This window comes from Archocentrus centrarchus, unplaced genomic scaffold (assembly GCF_007364275.1).
Source record: "Archocentrus centrarchus isolate MPI-CPG fArcCen1 unplaced genomic scaffold, fArcCen1 scaffold_55_ctg1, whole genome shotgun sequence".
NCBI classification, from domain to species: domain Eukaryota; kingdom Metazoa; phylum Chordata; class Actinopteri; order Cichliformes; family Cichlidae; genus Archocentrus; species Archocentrus centrarchus.
The window spans coordinates 1,692,800-1,709,967 of record NW_022060277.1 but is presented as its reverse complement, the minus strand read 5'-3'; the positions used below and the strand labels follow the sequence as shown (position 1 = coordinate 1,709,967).

The 17,168-nt window shown below is 46.3% G+C and overlaps 1 protein-coding gene across 1 annotated transcript; it reads left to right on the top strand.

Moving 5' to 3' along the window:
• Positions 1 to 998: 998 nt before the first annotated feature.
• On the top strand, positions 999 to 15,440 carry fbxo28 (F-box protein 28). Its single transcript, XM_030725423.1, is given in 6 exon segments — positions 999 to 1,208; positions 3,451 to 3,560; positions 5,811 to 5,949; positions 6,560 to 6,755; positions 12,573 to 12,855; positions 12,857 to 15,440. Coding segments are annotated over 6 exon segments (1,146 nt in total). The 5' UTR covers positions 999 to 1,019; the 3' UTR covers positions 13,086 to 15,440.
• Positions 15,441 to 17,168: the final 1,728 nt, after the last annotated feature.

Here is a 17,168-nt window from a genome sequence, read left to right as displayed (position 1 = left end):
TAAAGAGTCAGTCTTAATCGAGCAGTTAAACGAAACCTTTGCATCGTCTGTTTGCAGTCCTCATTTTCACAGGCTCAAACGTCATTGGACACTTGGTTGACAATAAGGCCAAAAAGACTTCGGAGCAGATGAAGGAGGCCATCATTAGGTTTGGTTTTTGCCTTTGAGATTAATAACAAAAACTTGAGAAGAGCCAAACTTTGTCTTAAAAAGAAGAATGCACGGCCTTCTCAGGAACGCTGAAGAACACCACAGAGTTCTTTGTGAAGAAAAACTCTTTACAGCATCAAGAACACGAGGGAAGTGCATCATCCCCAAGGTCTTCATTCAAGTGACACCTTCACAACTGTGAACACAGAACCTACAAGAGGGTGTGAACCAATGATTACACTCAAGAACAACAAGGTCAGATTCAACTTTACCAGAAAACATCAAAATATAGTTTTGGAAACAAATGTTTGGACAGATGAAACCAGTATTGTACCAGAAAGCTGAGAAAAGTATGGAAAGGGAGAGAAACTGACACCACATCTGTCAAACAGGATGGAGGCAGCGTGGGTGGGTGTGATGCGTGGCTGCCGTGGAAGCAGGTCCCTGGTGTCTATAGAAGCAGGAGGATGGACTGAAGTGTGCGGGGCTCTGCTCTCTACTCACAGTCACTGTAACGGGACAACAACCCAAAGCAAACTGCAAAAGCAGCCCAAGATTTTGTAAAGGCAAAGAAACGAGACTACAAGCACTGACTGCAAAGATCCTTAAACTCTGTCCGGTTCCTCCTGAGCCTCCGGGCGCTCAGAATAAATGTGTCCGGAGTTAGAGCTGCGAGTGCCGCGTCATCTGTTCATGCGGACCAGCTTTTCCAAACCCGGAGGAGACCGGGCGCAGAGCCCGCCGCAGCTGTGACAGATGTGGACTGACTGCAGCACTTCAGCCTCTTCGACCGCTCTTTCCATTTTTAAGAAAAATGGCACGCGCTTCCTATTGAAACGTCACTTCCGCCTCCTCCGTAGCAAAGCAAGATGGCGACGGTCGTAGAAAGAGTTGATGGATGTGTCGGGTCCTTGGACTCGGACGCCGTGTCACTGAGACAGACAACCCCCCCACCGGACCAGCCGCACCAGAACAACCCTCTGCTGGGTCTGCCCATCGTGGCCATTGAGACGATCCTCAACTTCCTGTCTTATGATGAGATCAGCCTGCTGCGCTCGGTGAGAACAAAACACACAGACAGGAGCGAAGCTAGGCTAGCTGCGGCACCGCGTGTAGCATCACTGCGGGGATCAGCACGGAGCGAGGCCCGGGCCGGGCTTCAGTGGGCCGCCCGGCTGCGCGCAACCGCGGCCCCGAAGCAGCGAGACAGACGGAGCTTAGCAGGGCTGCATACACGACACAGCACAATCACACAACAGTCACATCACAGCACAATCACACAACAGTCACCGCACAACACAGTCACACAACAATCACAGCACAGTTACATCACGATCATGTAGGGTCTTTACCAACAACATAAAGCACCTTGATGTGACTGTTGTGATCTGACTGTATGAATAAAGCTGAACTGAATCATGGGTAATCATGGGATCTGGGAGCTGTGTCCTGCCGGAGTGTTTGGAGGTTTTGTTGCGTCCCTGCTGTGCAGAATAGTGTGAGTCTGTGTCTGTGGGATGTTGTTGGTTTGATGGGCTGAGGAGCTCACAGAGCCGCTCTGACCTTAATGTCTGAAACTTTGTTTTCCATCTTCAGAGCTGGTGGATGCTGTCCTCTCGCAGCAGCTCCACCATCACACAGTTCTCCAAAGAAATGCAAAAGATTGTAGCATATGATACAAATAAGATGTGCAATGGAGATTTTTGTATTCTTTTAAACATAATAAAGTTGTACCATTTTATACCTTAGCGCAGCTTACCTAGGTGTGAGCAGTGCAGCTGGATCAGGTGAGTCTCAGACACCTGTCAGCATTTAATGATCAGACTGTTCACGTGTGGACGAGCTGACTGTGTGGCTGCTTTGAGCTGCTGGGCAGCGAGAAAATGAACGACGTGCACAGAATCCCCAAAGTGTCTCCTCTTCTATCCTTCAGCAGCAGAGCACCTTTCCTCTGGGCTAACCCAAAGAGACATCTGGCCACTGCTTAGCTTACTTTTACTGTTTTTGTTTCGCAGCAGGGTTGTAACAGTGCAAAGTAACATTTCATTGAAAAACAGCAGGAATAATTTTCTTTCCTGCTCTCAGTGGAGACGGATGCTTTTTTCTCTTCTCCCCAGCCTTCCCTATCTACCCCTGCTTTTTGCTGCTTCGCTGCTTAGAGCGTCTCTTCACACATCCCTGAACTGGAATTTAAACTATGGATCTGGTCAGCTGGTCTCTCAACACTACTGATGGCCAAATTCTCATCACGAGGAGATTGGGAGAAGGGGAACCCTCTTTCCTCTGGTCCGACTACACACCCAGCTGGCTATGTTATGGATTCCTGTGGGGATGGAAGATAACGTTCCTGGCTGCACTGTGTGGATGTGGCATATATATTGATACCAGGATTTCTTTTCCCAAATTGGACCTGGGGATACCTGGTTTCCGGGCAGCTGTTCAGGCCCTAGTAAGGCTGCCTATGAGGGATGCAGAAACAGTACGAACTCAATCAGACTCAGTAGAGCTGAACTGAAGTGGATTACATCTGGAGGAGTGTTGGAGTCTCTGTTCTGCGTGGCGGAGTAGAACCAAATTCGGATTATTGGACTTCTGAGAGGTAACCAGAAAACTGTAAATCTGTCAGCAAATAGTTATGACGGCCTGAACCTAAACAACTGCAGTATTATGAATTTGGCTCCCAGACGGCCTTGGATGCTGTCTGTCTAAATCATCTCCATGGAGATGTTTGTAAACAGATGCTCTTCCCCCCCGCCCTGTGACCTGTATGAACTGGTATCCTGGCAACCAAGGCTGACTGTACCATCTTATCATGAACATTATCATGAACTGCTGGTCTGGAAGCTGATTGGCCATCACAGTATCCTGCTCGTCTCCGCTGGCAGCCCCTCCCCTACCCACCCTAGTGCTCTCCAGGCTTTAAATGTGCTGCTGCTTTGCTGAGGTGTTTTTTGGAACCTCGTAAGGTGTTCATAGTAGTACCAGATGATGTTTTTGAACCTACCTATCCCAGTGTATCTCTTTCTGTTTCCTGCTAAAGGCAGCGCCGGTAAAACAGCTGCATGACCTCAGACACCTGTTTGTGTTTGTCTCTATGTTTGTATTTCTTGGATGGGTGTTCTGTTAACTGTAATTTCCCCATTGTGGGACTAATAAAGGTATTCGTATCGTATTCTTAATGATCAACGTGTCAGTTCTTAAAGCTGTGAATCTAGAGACTGGAAGCTCTGCCCTTCATGTAGCCAAATAATTTGATAAAGATGCTACATACTCCTTTTTTCTCTGCTCTGTCTTCACCAGGTGTGCAAGCGTATGGACATGATCTGCCAGCGCGTCCTGAATCAGGGATTCCTGAAGGTGGAGCGTTACCACAGCCTGTGTCAGAGGCAAGTCAAAGCCCAGCTGCCCAGGTCAGTATGGCACCAGCACCGCATTACAAACAGCTTCAGTCCATTTGAGGTTTTTACTGTAAAGTCACATGAGCATCATTACATCACACCTACATGTGTGAGGGGAGATTGTGAAGAGCAGAGCGGGGTTACGCTCAGACCATTTTCTGAGAGAGAGCCCCTGGTGGTCATTGATTGCACTGCAAAGAGCCGGCAGCACTAGAGGGCTCTGCAGGCATTCCCTGAAGTACTTGATAGAGTCGTCATTGGGTTTCCAAAAGTATTCACACTCTCATTTAGGATTTGTCAGTCATTTGGAGCCTTATCGTCTTCGAGTGATGAGTTTCTGCAACATGCATCCTCATGCCTGGATTTGGGAAGATGATTCTTCTTTCTGGAACATGTTCAGCTTTGTCAGGCTGGATGGGAAGCTTCCATCTCATATTTCCACAGATGTTCTCTATGGTTGAAGTCCAGGCTGTTGCTGCCACCATGCCAAGAGAGTCACGGTTTGATCCTGAAGCCTCTCCAGTGTCATCTTGTTCATTTCTCTTAGATTATGATGCTGAACATGAACAGTTATTCCAGTCACTGCACTCTGGAACAGGGTTTCTTCCGAGGCTCTCCTTTATTTCATTATTTTGGCCGACTCTAGGAAGGATATCAAGAGCACTTTGCTCCCCTGCTCAAAGCTCAGAAGTGGCTTTCTGGCTCTGCCTTGATCTGGTACTTCCAGCGTGCTTCTGTAGTCTTTCTGACCGCTCGGAGCGCTCTCACACTGGTGGTGCATCAGGGGCGGTTTGTGGCTCAGTAACCTGCCCAGCAGCACTTCAGCATGCAGATTAGTAGAGCGGGTGATCAATATGTAATCCATAAACATTTTTCTAAATTCTTAATAAGCTGAGATATGAAGTGCACACTCCGGCACCTTTCTTTGCTCTTTCAGTGCTAACTCACTCAAATGTTTCCTTTGTAAATATGCAGTATTTTTGCTAAATGAAAGCATTTTGTTTCAATGCTGAAGAGGGAACAGAACCAAAGCGAGGTTTTATTTTTTCATCATACAGTACAAACACTGCTGCTCGGTGTGGTACGACACAGGGAACCAAAAATCAGGTAATCTCTGATAACGAGCAGCTGATATGTGTAAACATGTCCTATGTTGTTCTTTGTAACTATTGTAAATCACGTGAAATCTGTTTGTGGAAACTCTCCTGATAAGAGAGCAGTGCGTGGTTCACACGCGTTCCTCTCAGCTTTTTTAGCCCGTACTGAGCGTTCTGTGTGGACTCTGTGGGACTCTGGAGCTCAGTGGCTGTGCTCAGCTGGAATACATGAAAGCTCCATCTGCAGCAGCATTTTTCCCTAATACCTGCCACAGAGACTCTAATTACACTCTTACAGTATATGAAAGGGTGCTGTATTGTTGTGTTCACAAATGTGTAACTATTAATCTTCAAAATGTCAACTCATTTTTTCACATTTAACTATTTAACTATGATCTTGTCGCCGCAGCAGACCCTATCACTAGCCCCCCCCCCCCCCGTCCTATATAATCTTGTCTCCATTAGATGTCACGAGATTGAGAATCGTACGATCCTTTTTGAAGTGAGCTTAATTCATGGGTTTGTTTCTGTACACGATGCTGCTGCTCCGCCTCACAGCCACTGCTGGAGGACACAGAAAAACTCCTGCTGTGTGTGCGCTGCTGTGGAAAGATGCAGAGACGTTTCCACTGTGTACAGATCTGTGTGTCTGAAACACTGCAAACCTCTCTGCTCACACAGAGACACACACACAGCCTTGTACGGTCCTTTCTGTTTTCTGCAGAGCTCACTCATTCATACAGCACGTCACTGTGTGTCTAGCATTCACAACCACATCACAACACACAAATTAAGACACTTTTTCAGCCCTAAATTTGGGGCAATTTGCAGTAAACCGTGCGCCCCAAACCTGAGTAACTTATGTTTGTGTGATTTATTTCAATATTCTCCCAAAACTTTGACAAAGCATAACAAGGCCTACCTCAAGAAGAACCTCCACACAGCAGCTTTTTCAGAGGGTGGTGCCGCGCTGACTGTGAGCAGATCAGGCCCCGTGCCTGTTACATGTTTAAATCCCAGTTCTAACGTCAATCAAATAACTGAACATTTTCAAGTAAATCTGTTAACGTTTCTCCTTCAGTGAAGCTTTGAATTTCTTAATAATCCGATAATATAAAATATTATGAGTTCTTCTTTTCACTGGTGTGTTTAAATTGTCTTCCAGGAGAGAGTCAGAGAGGAGAAACCACTCACTGGCCCGTCATGCTGACATCCTGGCTGCCGTGGAGACGCGCCTTTCGCTCCTCAACATGACCTTCATGAAGTATGTCGACTCCAACCTCTGCTGCTTCATCCCTGGAAAGGTCAGCATAGCTGCCACCGGCCCACCGAACACCAGCATCAGTAGTTTGACGGACAGAGGTCCAGTGCAAAGGTCTTGTTGTTACTATGGCAGCAGGTCCACATTCATCTGAGCTTTCCTTTCTGTCACCACGGGCCATCGTTTGTTCCAGCTGTGGCCGTGTGTACAGGATGGTAAACACGAGCCCAGAAATGTGTTGGTTCAGAAGCTCGATGTGGTTTTTGAGCTGTCACAGCTGCTGCAGATCAGGGTTCAGGCTTTAGCTCACCACAGTGTCCGTTCAGAGAAAATCTGCTTCAGAACATGCTGTTCTGCCTCAGGTAGGTGGAGGACATTGTTTGATAGATTAGCTTCCAGCTGTCTTGTGGTAACTAAAGAACAACTCTTTTCTTGGAATGGTTGGTGAGCAGTGAAGCACTTTGGCCCTCAGTGCTGATTCTGTAATAGCAGAATTCAACGTGTCCCTAAAATGACAATATTTGAACTCCATTCTAACTTCAGCACATTGATGATGGTCAGTATGTGGAGTTGTGGTTGTAAACGGAGCCGGTCATCATCAGTTCAGACTCACCTCTCACTCGTTCCTGCTCTGTGCTGTTGTGTGTTGTCAGGTAATAGATGAGATTTACCGTGTGTTGCGCTACGTGAACTCCACCCGAGCCCCTCAGCGAGCTCATGAGGTTCTGCAGGAGTTGAGGGACATCTCCTCCATGGCCATGGAGTACTTCGATGAGAAGATCGTCCCCATTCTGAAGAAGAAGCTGCCGGGAGCCGATCTGTCCCGGTCGCCTCATTGCTCTGCACCAGGTAATGGAAGTGTCAGTTTTCTGCCTTCAAACAGAAACTAGATGCGTGTCCTTATTGGGCGCTGTGCCCTGCATTTGAAATGCAACATTGAGTCTGTAGTGATTGTGGGTCATTTCTTAATTGGAACAAGTTGTTGTGTTTCACTGACTTTTGTCCCAGACTCAGAGAACACAGCTTTACTGCTTTACCCTCTCAGGGCTTTCAGGTCTGGCTGTTTTCACTGCTGACAGGGTTCCTCTGATCTTTGTCTGCTTTTTGACATGATTTCAAATCGGAACATTATCACAACGGGGGCTGCAGCGTTCCTCGAGTAACTCGATATAAAAAATCTGACAATGTTTTTGCTCCGATACTTCGTTTAAACTCTGCAGTGCTCAGGTGTCACTGTGGAAACGCCAGCTTTTCACCTGCATTTGTGACTAGAAATGGACCTGCAGTAGAAACGGACCTGCAGTAGAAACGGACCTGCAGTAGAAACAGCAGCAACGCAGGGTGAATAAGAAGTATTCCGACATTAAGCTCGTGTAGCTGCCAGTGTTTCAACAAAAGACTGATAACACAACAGCAGCAGTGAAGATGATGCAGTCACAGTTTAATGTGGAGCTGGAGTGTGTCTGTTGCGGGCGGTGAGCTGAGCCGCAGTGAAAGAAAACATTTTCTAGTGTCCAAAACAGCAGCGCTTCTTCCTGTAATCCCCGTTAGAAGAAGAAGAAGAAGAAGAAACAGCCTTTATTGTCCCACAGAGGGGAAATTTGGGTGTAACAGCAGCCGCAGTTATTATAAATATAAATAAAGATATAATAATTCACACTATTAAGAAAAGAATATATATATATATATATAATATATATATATATATATATATATTATATATATATATATATATATATATATATATATATAAAATCAACAAACAGATTAACCTTAATACTACTAATAATAATAATAACACTATATACAATGTACATGATGTGCCTGTGTGTTGAACCTTAACAGGCCGGACTATTTACAGTATATTATATATTATCCTACATTGTGTAGGCTATTGTGGTTTTTGTTGGGAGCAGTGATGATTATAAAGTCTTACAGCTGCTGGGAGGAAGGATCTGCGGTAACGCTCCTTTGTGCATTTAGGATGCAGCAGTCTGTCACTGAAGGAGCTCTCCAGCTCAGCAACAGTTTCATGCATGGGATGGGAGACCTTGTCCATCAGTGATGTTATTTTGTCAGAGTCCTTCTGTCTCCCACCACCTGCACTGAGTCGAGAGGACATCCTAGGACAGAGTTAGCTACTCCATCCACCGCGTTTGTTTTACATAGCAGAAAATCTACAGTAAAGCTACAGAAGTTAAAATAAAATGTGCAGATGAACTGTTAACTTAGACTGACACGATGGTTAAATCAGGCAGCTCGCTGAAGGCTGACACCAGCCATCCTGCTTTATATGCAGCGATACCTGCAGTAAACAGGTGAGTCTAAAGGGAGACACGGGGTGTACTAGACCCTGTTTATAAATATATAAACAAAATATTTTAAAATATAAAATAACCTTTTCTGTAGACAGTAACAGTGTACATGGGCCAGTAAAACTCTGAGCCACTGACCTTAAACTGTTGGATTAGACACTGAATTATTATTAACATTAATTAACCCTGGGCACCTCCTAGGTGAGGATTTCCAGGCATCTCCTACCAGGAGTCGTTCCGGGGCAGACCCAGGACACGCTGGAGAGATTTCTCAGCTGGCCTCAGTGTTTCCCCCGGATAACCTGGAGGAGGTGGCTGAGGAGAGGCCTGGGTTTCTCTACTTAGGCTGTTGCCTCCGCAACCCAGCCACAAATAAGCAAAAGAAAATGGATGAATGGATGGATTAATTATTAATGTTCATTTTTAACATCTACACCATCAGTACCTCTATTTTCTATGGCAGGAAATGTTGCATCAAAGCACAGGACCAACTTCAGGCCTGAGAATGCACACACACCATACTGCCAACAGTGTTCACTCAGCCATTTACATCATTAAATCCAGGTGTTCAGTCCCTTCCACAGGTGTATAAACCAGCACCTCAGCATGCAGACTGCTTCTACAAACATCAGTGAAAGAATGGGTCGCTCTCAGGAGCTCAGTGAACTCCAGCATGGTACCGTGATAGGATGATACCTGTGCAACAAGTCCAGTCACTGCTAAATATTCCACAGTCAGCTGTTTAGTGGGATTATAACAAAGTGGAAGTGATTGGGAACAACTCAGCCATGAAGTGGTAGGACCACGTAAAATCACAGAGTGGGGTCAGAGGATGCTGAGGGTCATAGTGCACAGAGGTCACCAACTTTCTGCAGAGTCAATCACTACAGACCTCCAACCTTCATGTGACCTTCAGATCAGCTCAAGAACAGTGAGAGCTTCATGGATGGGTTTCCATGGCAGCTGCATCCAAGCCTTCCATCACCAAGCTCAGTGCAGAGTGTTGATGCCAGTGGTGTAAAGCGTTGATGCAGTGGTGTAAAGCGTTGATGCAGTGGTGTAAAGTGTTGATGCAGTGGTGTAAAGCGTTGATGCAGTGGTGTAAAGTGTTGATGCATTGGTGTAAAGTGTTGATGCAGTGGTGTAAAGCACGCCGCCACTGGACTCTAGAGCAGTGCAGACGTGTTCTCTGGAGGTATGAATCACACTTCTCCATCTGCCAATCAGAGGGAGGAGTCTGGGTTTGCTGGTTGCCAGGGGAACGGTACCTGTCTGCCTGCATTGTGTAAAGTTTGGTGGAGGGGGGGGTTGTGGTGTGGGGTGTTTTTCAGGAGTTTCAGGAGTGGATGAGTCAGTTTGGGGTGGAAGAACTTGACTGGCCTGCACAGAGTCCTGACCTCAGCCTGATAGAACACCTTTGGGATGGATTAGAGTGGAGACTGTGAGCCAGGCCTTCTCTCCAACATCAGTGTCTGAGCTCACAGATGTGCTTCTGGAAGAATGGTCAGAAATTCCCATAAACACTCCTAAACCTGTGGAAAGACTTCCCAGAAGAGCTGAAGCTGTTATAGCTGCAGAGGGTGGGCCCACATCATATTAAAGCCTCTGGATTAAAGATGGATGTTACTCGCGTGTGTGTGTGTGTGAAGGCGGAGGAGTGAACACTTTTGGCGGTGCAGTGTGTGCTCACGTTTCTTCATTGCAGCTGCCACATGCTCCTTCAAAGGCTTACAATCACAAATTCATTCACTAGCACATGCACACACACACACACAACACACCCACACACACACACACACACACACACACACACAGAAGCTATAAAAACAGGCTATATTCATTCAACGAGTGACTCAGGAGAGTGGATTATTATTTATTAGGGGACTCACTGCTTTCCCCTCCAAACCTGATGGTTGCCAGAATTGCTTCAAGGCCATCCGAAAGTCTTTTTGCATGGCCTCACCAAACTCCTCCTACACCCAAGTTTTTGCTTCGGGCCACTGCCCGACCCGTGTTCCACTTGGCCTGCCGGTACCCGTCAGCTGCCCTCCAGAGTCCCACAGGCTAACCAGGTCCGATAAGACTCCTTCTTCAGCTTGATGGCTCCCTTCACCTTTAGTGACCACCATCTGGTTTGGGGGTTACCAGCCTACGACAGGCACCACAACCACCTTGGCAGCCAAAGCTCTGAGCAGCAACCTCAACAATGGAGGTGTGGAACATGGTCCATTCAGACTCAGTGTCCTCAGCCTCCCTCAGAATGCTGTTGAAGGTTTTGCCGGAGGTGAGAGTTGAAGATCTCATGGACCGGGGGCCTCTGCCAGGCGTTCAGGTGCACTTGGTCTGTCCAGCATCTTCCCCCGCAGCACAGCTCAGTTCCTCTCTTCACCCAAGTGTCCAAAACATATTGGCCACAGATCTGATGATACGATTACAAACTCGATCATCGACCTGTGACGGGTGTCCCCGGTGGTTTGCACAGAAGTCCAATAATAAAATGCCATTCAGGTTCAGATCGGGCAGGCTGTTTCCCCCAATCACGCCCTCCATGTCTCACTGTTATTGCCCCACGTGAGTGTTGAAGTCTGCCAGTAGGACGATGTCACTGGATGGAGCATCCTTGAGCACTCCGCCCAGCGACTTCAAGAAGGGTGGGTACTCTGAACTGTCATTTGGTACATAAACGCAAACAACAGTCAGGACCACAGCGAAAACTCCACGTACAGGCAGCAAGCCGAAGGGATACAAGAATACCCACCCCAGCTCGCCGCCTCTCACCGAGGGCAACTCCAGACTGGAACAGAGTCCAGCCCCTCTCCAGGAGACTGGTTCCAGAGCCCAGGTCATGCCATTGAGGTGAGCCCAACTATATCTAGCTGGTATCTCTCAACCTCACGCACTAGCTCATGCTCCTTCCCCACCAGAAGAGGTGACATTCCATGTCCCAAAAGGCAGTCTCGATACCGGGGATCAGTCCATCAGGGCCTCCGCCCTTGGCCACCACCCAACACACAATGCACCCGACCCCTACAACGCCTCCTGTGGGGGGTGGGCCCATGTCTCCTCTTCAGGCTGCACCTGGCTGGGTATCATGGGCTAATGCCAGACCACCTGGTGTCACTCCCTGTGTGTGTGTGTGTGTGTGTGTGTGTGTGTGTGGCAGTGGGTATTTAACAACATCCAGCTGTTAAACAGGATTTAAACTCATCTTGTTTCTGCTGTTTCCCTCCTTCTGCATTTATTTCACTTCCTCATTTTCATGTTCTTCAGCTCCAACTTCGGCTGTTTTCCCTATTTTTAAACACTGATTTCAGCAAATCAAGTTCAATTTAGGTACTTCCTTGACAATTTCACCTCTTTCACATTTCATCAACATTCATCATTCACATTCATTCACCGTTTTTTAAATTTCCTTTCACCTCAAATTAACTTTCAGGTATCTTTAGCCATTTCTAGGCATTGCAGCTCAAATCTTCCTGCTGTATACCTCTGGGCTATAGAAACCATTCTGGTATCATAACGTTCAGCTTTTTCTGGAGAGTTATGCTATTATTATTCTTTTGGTACAGTTACAATTTTTTAAAGTATTTTAACTTTGAATTTTTGGCCCATTGAAATGAATGGAGAAAGCCTCAAATCCTCTTCAGACTCACCCTACTTTAACAGTTAACTACTTCATAAAGTGGTAAACGGTCCCAAGACCTTGAACCATTCAGCTCTTACTCAGTTTACTGATGTTGTATAAGAGTGCTCAGAGTGGAAAAGCGCTATATAAGAACTAGTCCATTTACCATTTTATGGATTTCAGGACTACTTCAGTTTGATGCTTTTCTGCTCCAGTTTTGCTGTTTCCCCTATGTTTTAATAGCCATTTCAGCAAATTAAGTTGAATTTTCTTCAGAATTTGAGCTGTTTTGCTTTTCTTTTTTTTTTCTTTTTTTTGGTCTTTTTTAGCTGTTTAAGCTCTTGGAGCAAATTCAATTTTAGGTATTTTAAGCATTTCTGGGCATTTCAGCTCCAGTCTTTGATTGTTCTAGTTATTATTATCATTGCTCTTTAATAAGACAAAAGCATTTCTTATCTGAATAATCTATGGAGTACCCAGTTACTAAAATAATGGCTAGCTTCAGTCCTAAATCACAAAAATAATGTGGTAATGTGACAGCATCATACTTAATTGACACGTCATCTGTGGTTTTCGTTGCAGTAGTGGAATTCCTGAAATGCTTTGGATCCTCTTCTTTCCGTAGAGGCTGTGGTCACTCATGCTCAGTTTCATCCTGAAAGGATCTCATCTCTTTGTTTCACGCGCAGCTGTAAACTTGTGACCATCTCTGTCCTCTGTCCTCAGTGGCGGGTCCGTCTACCTCTTTGACCACCATGTCCTTGCTGGCTAAGAACACACCTTCACGCTCTGAGATGACCAAAGTGCAGCAGCAGGTGAAAGTGAACGGGGGGGCGTCGATGACAGTACTGCGGAGGGAGATGCAGGAAATTCGGGTCAAGAGCATTTGGAGCAGCAGAAGCAGCTGCAAGACCAGGGAGCAGAAGCTTCAGGAACAGAGCCAGGTGATCGGTGAGCAGAACGCCCGTCTCGCAGAGCTGGAACATAAGCTCCGTGAACTGATGACAGCATGCTGCTGCTATTGGAGGACCCCGGGCCCAACACGAGTGTCCCCTCACATCCAGCAGTTCTGCCGTTTCTTTCGCCGCTGCCAGCACATCTACTGCTGTCTTGGCAGGTGTTGGCGTGGCTGCAGCCTCACCCAGAGAGACAGAGGGTGAGGTAGGGGCATCGCTCAAACGCACCAGAAAGAGCTCAGACCTTCCACGACAATCCAAACGGCTGCGCAGCAAGAAATGAGAAACTCAGTGTGCCCTTTAGTTCCGTTTCTCTTGATTTTAAGGTCTGACTGATCACATCTTATACCCAGTGCCCCGAGTCATCAGCCATCACCAACACACTTTATGTGTACTGTCACACACACCTGCTGTGGTGGTGAATTTCACAATAGTGTTGAATAACTCACTGCTGTCCACAGCGAAATACTGAACCCAGAATGGCATTAATGCACATTAATAGGGCCGACTTACTGTTAAAGAACTGTTAAAGCCTGATGTTTCCCCTTTGTTAACACATCACTACTGAAACAGCTCACTAGTAAATCGTTTCACCTTTAAAAAGCTCTGTAGTTTCTATTGTCAACAGTAGATGGATCCACATGTGGTGGGACAGGGAGTTTTCAGGCAGTGGAACAGTGGATGTGGGCCTGAGTGGGACTACAGTGTTTCTGGTAGTAAAGGAACGTGACCCAGGGAGACAGCGTGACCCGCTCGTGTTTTATCAGGAACTGGATGATGATGGAACAGATTGATCATTTTAGGATTTGGCTGCACAGTTCTTTTTGTTAGGATGCATTCATTGGTGGCCCCGGCTCTGCACAGACCATTTGTTGGCAAGTCCTTGCAAGGCTTTACTGAGTGAAGGTATAGGCCAGTGGATGCCACTAGAAAGGCTGTTTTTATTGAAGGTTTCATTAAAGTAACTGTACTTTTAATGAGACGTGTTTTCTGACAGGCTCATATTTGGGAGTCAGGTTAACAGACAACGCCACCTTGCACATGTGATTCATGCATTGTGTAGTAAAATCTACAGAGATTTTCATAAACAACTAAAGGTATCAAAGTTAAACTATGAATTGCAAGTTTAAAACATGGAGCTGCATGTTTTTGGTAATCAGTTGGTATCAGTTACAGTAGCTTCTTTATAAGTTTGGCAGAGTGCAATATGAAGTAATTTATTCCTTTTAGTAGCTGCATCTATGCTGCTCCGATAAGTTTAATTTAATTCTTTTCCTAAAAGGAAGGAGGAGGAGGGCAGCGTTCATTAGCCACAGTGGCGTGTGTTAGCTCCGCCCCCTCTCTACCTGGCAGAGGGAAACGTTTTCCTTTCCACTCTGATCCTTTGAAAAGCAGCGGTGACCATGGAAGCTGTGGCTCTGCTGTGTGAGCGAAAGCAGCAAAGCCTGAACCCCAAGTCCATTGTTGGCAGTTATGTGATGCATCACAGTATGAGCTGCTCATATCAGGCATATTCAGGAGCCAGCTGGGGTCTGTAGTGTTTCTCGGGCTGCAAGCGTGTGATTCAGCTGACACAAATTGGGCATCACGACCTGCTTCAATTATCAGTGTGTTTATAAAAAAAAAAAAAAAAGCTGCAGCTTTTACTGGAGACACACAAGGCTGAGCTTTGCTCAGACTCACGTTTCCACTCCACTGTACACCACTGTCCACCTGTCAGCAGTATCCACTGCTTCACCAACTGAGGGAACCTTGAATGAAGTCAGTAACTGTAACCTGGCTGTCACTCACTAGCTTTCAGCAGCACTTTCAGCCACATTTCCTCTGATGTGACAGCGGACCGAACTCCTCTGCTGATGAAGAGCTGCAGATTCGGGTCCGGTTCCAACAGCTTCGAGGCTCAGTTCTTTTTTGAGATGTAGGATTTCTAGAGCGTACCTATCACATCACATGAACACTCCTCTGGTATTGAATTGCTTGCAGCATAAACTGTACCTGCTGGACTCACACTGGCTGTTTCCCAGGTTATTATTTACAGTGAGTCTGTGGACACGGAGAGAACACACCCACAAGTGCATTGCATAGAACCACAGTTAAAAGGTCGGCTCTCCAACTTTGTCCCAAATGCCAGATGATCTTTGGTTTTTCATCATGTTTAAGAAATCTTTGAGACTTCAGCACCAATTGGAACCAGTTTTTCGGACAAGTGCACAAATAAATATCAGCAGCAGGAGCTGAGGAAACGGCTTCAGACCGGCCTGCTTCCTTCGCTCCACAAACCTGTTTCTGGCCTTGAGGCTGCACTTCTGTTTCTTTGTCCCAAACCTTTCTGTTGTTTGACCCGAACCAGCACACGGCATGATCGTTTGGAAATGTGTATTATGACGACACAGGGCAGCAAAACACAAGAGATATAATCTAGTGGCTTAATTTGAGACTGCGTCTCAGTTTAGAAAACTGTACTGTATTCTTCATGTACTTTAAAGTGTAGATTGTGAATTATGTCATCATGTACGTATGCCAAGAAAACTATCTTTTGAGTTAGCCGAGTTGAAGCTAACTATACGTCTGTTGCACACATTACTGTTACCAATGTACAAACCTATTAAATATCAACTTAACATATTGTTGGATCTGTGTGTCTCCAAACAGCTCGGTTTAATGTGGTGCATTCTGAGAACTGTGCAGTTATCATTTATCTTCATCATGAAGGCAGATGTTCAAGTGTTAGTTTTTGAAATGTCACAAATGTAATGGTGTCATTTTCAGGTGTGTGGTTGGTCAAACACATGACTGAGATATCTGCTGCTGCTATAATTGTTAACCCTCTTGTTGTGTACGCAGCACGTCCATTAGCAGGAAACTAATTCAGCTGAGAGGAAAGGTTCATGTTTGGGATATTTGATCATGAACCAGACAACTGGAGGAAGCTGCGGTCCTGCTGTGAATCATAAAAAGCTCACCTACACCTGCACGTTATCCTGAGCACAGCTTCAGTCAGTCTGTGACAGTAACATCCAGTTGAGACATGTGAGTATGAAAACATTGATGAGTTCAGTTTTGTCTCCAGCTGCTGCCAGCTGTGTGTGTTCAGGTGTTCCTCCTGTTAAATATTCATCCAGTCCATCCTGTATTTTGGAAGTAGCCCTGCTGATGGGGTTAAGCAGGTAAGCTCAGGTGTCACAAAGACCAGTTAAATTAATTAGAGGTGCACTCGCATTCCCAGATCCTACAGCAAGAACTTTCCGCAGCATCCACAGCCGGATGAAACACTGATGCTGCGTCCTTTGTTATGCATAATTTTCTCATTCCCACAGCTTCCTGTGGAACAAAACAGGAAAGGTTCCACTGTGTTGTGCAGCTGCAGCGGCCCCATGCTGAAACCGCAGACCGGCAGCAGTAATATTTAATGGCCCAGGACAGTGAGAGAGGTCTGTTACACAAATTCATGCAGTTTTTGTAAGAGTGGTTCCAAAAATCTGTAGACTGAATAAAATCTGAATGAGAACATTTTTACTTTTAAAAGGAAACAACCTCAGGTTATTAAAAAGGGGTGAACATTATAACACTGTAACTGAAAAAGAGTTAGCGTGTTCTTCCCGTGGGTACTACAGTTTCCCTCCTCAGACATGCAGTTAGTGGGGTTAGGGTAACTCTAAGGTGTGGATGGTTTTCTGTCTCAGCCTGGCGACATGTCTGGGTCTGCCCTGCTGATGGCTGCATCAGAAAGCAACTTGGGGGGGGGGGGGTCTGTATTTTGCCCAAGGATACTTTGGCGTCAGCATCCAGGAATCAAACCACCAACCTTCCAATTACTGGATGACCTGCTCTACCTCCTGAGCTACGGCCACCCCACCTCTCCAGGATGGTGTTCTGCTGCCACTCAAGGGTCCACTGTGTCCAGAGGGGTCAGTCTCTGCAGCACAAAGGCCGTCAGGCCTCACTGTCTTCTATCCAGCATCTGTGCAGGGAAACACCGGGCCTCGGGTCACACACTCAGCATGCTCGGGGCGACGTGCATCAATTATGCAGCTCACCTTTAAAGAAATATAAGCCGAGCAAAGTTAGAGGTCTGTGTGTAAAAGTGTTGCTGCAGGTGGGTTATGTTTGCCCATTTTTCAGCAAAGGAAGTATTTGTAAGTAAATGGATGGATGGTGACTCGAGAGTAACACGGATTCCTCTGGCTTCTCTTTCCACATGCTCACACTCTCCAGTTGTTCCATTACAGCTTCATGGGAATACCTCTGGGCCTTGTTGGAAGGGGCGGTGCTACTCCAAGGCAGAACCTTTGAAGGTGCAGACAGTGGGGTGCTCGAGGGTCCAGAGGGTGGGAGGGGCCCGGTCCATGTGTCTGTCAAATGGACC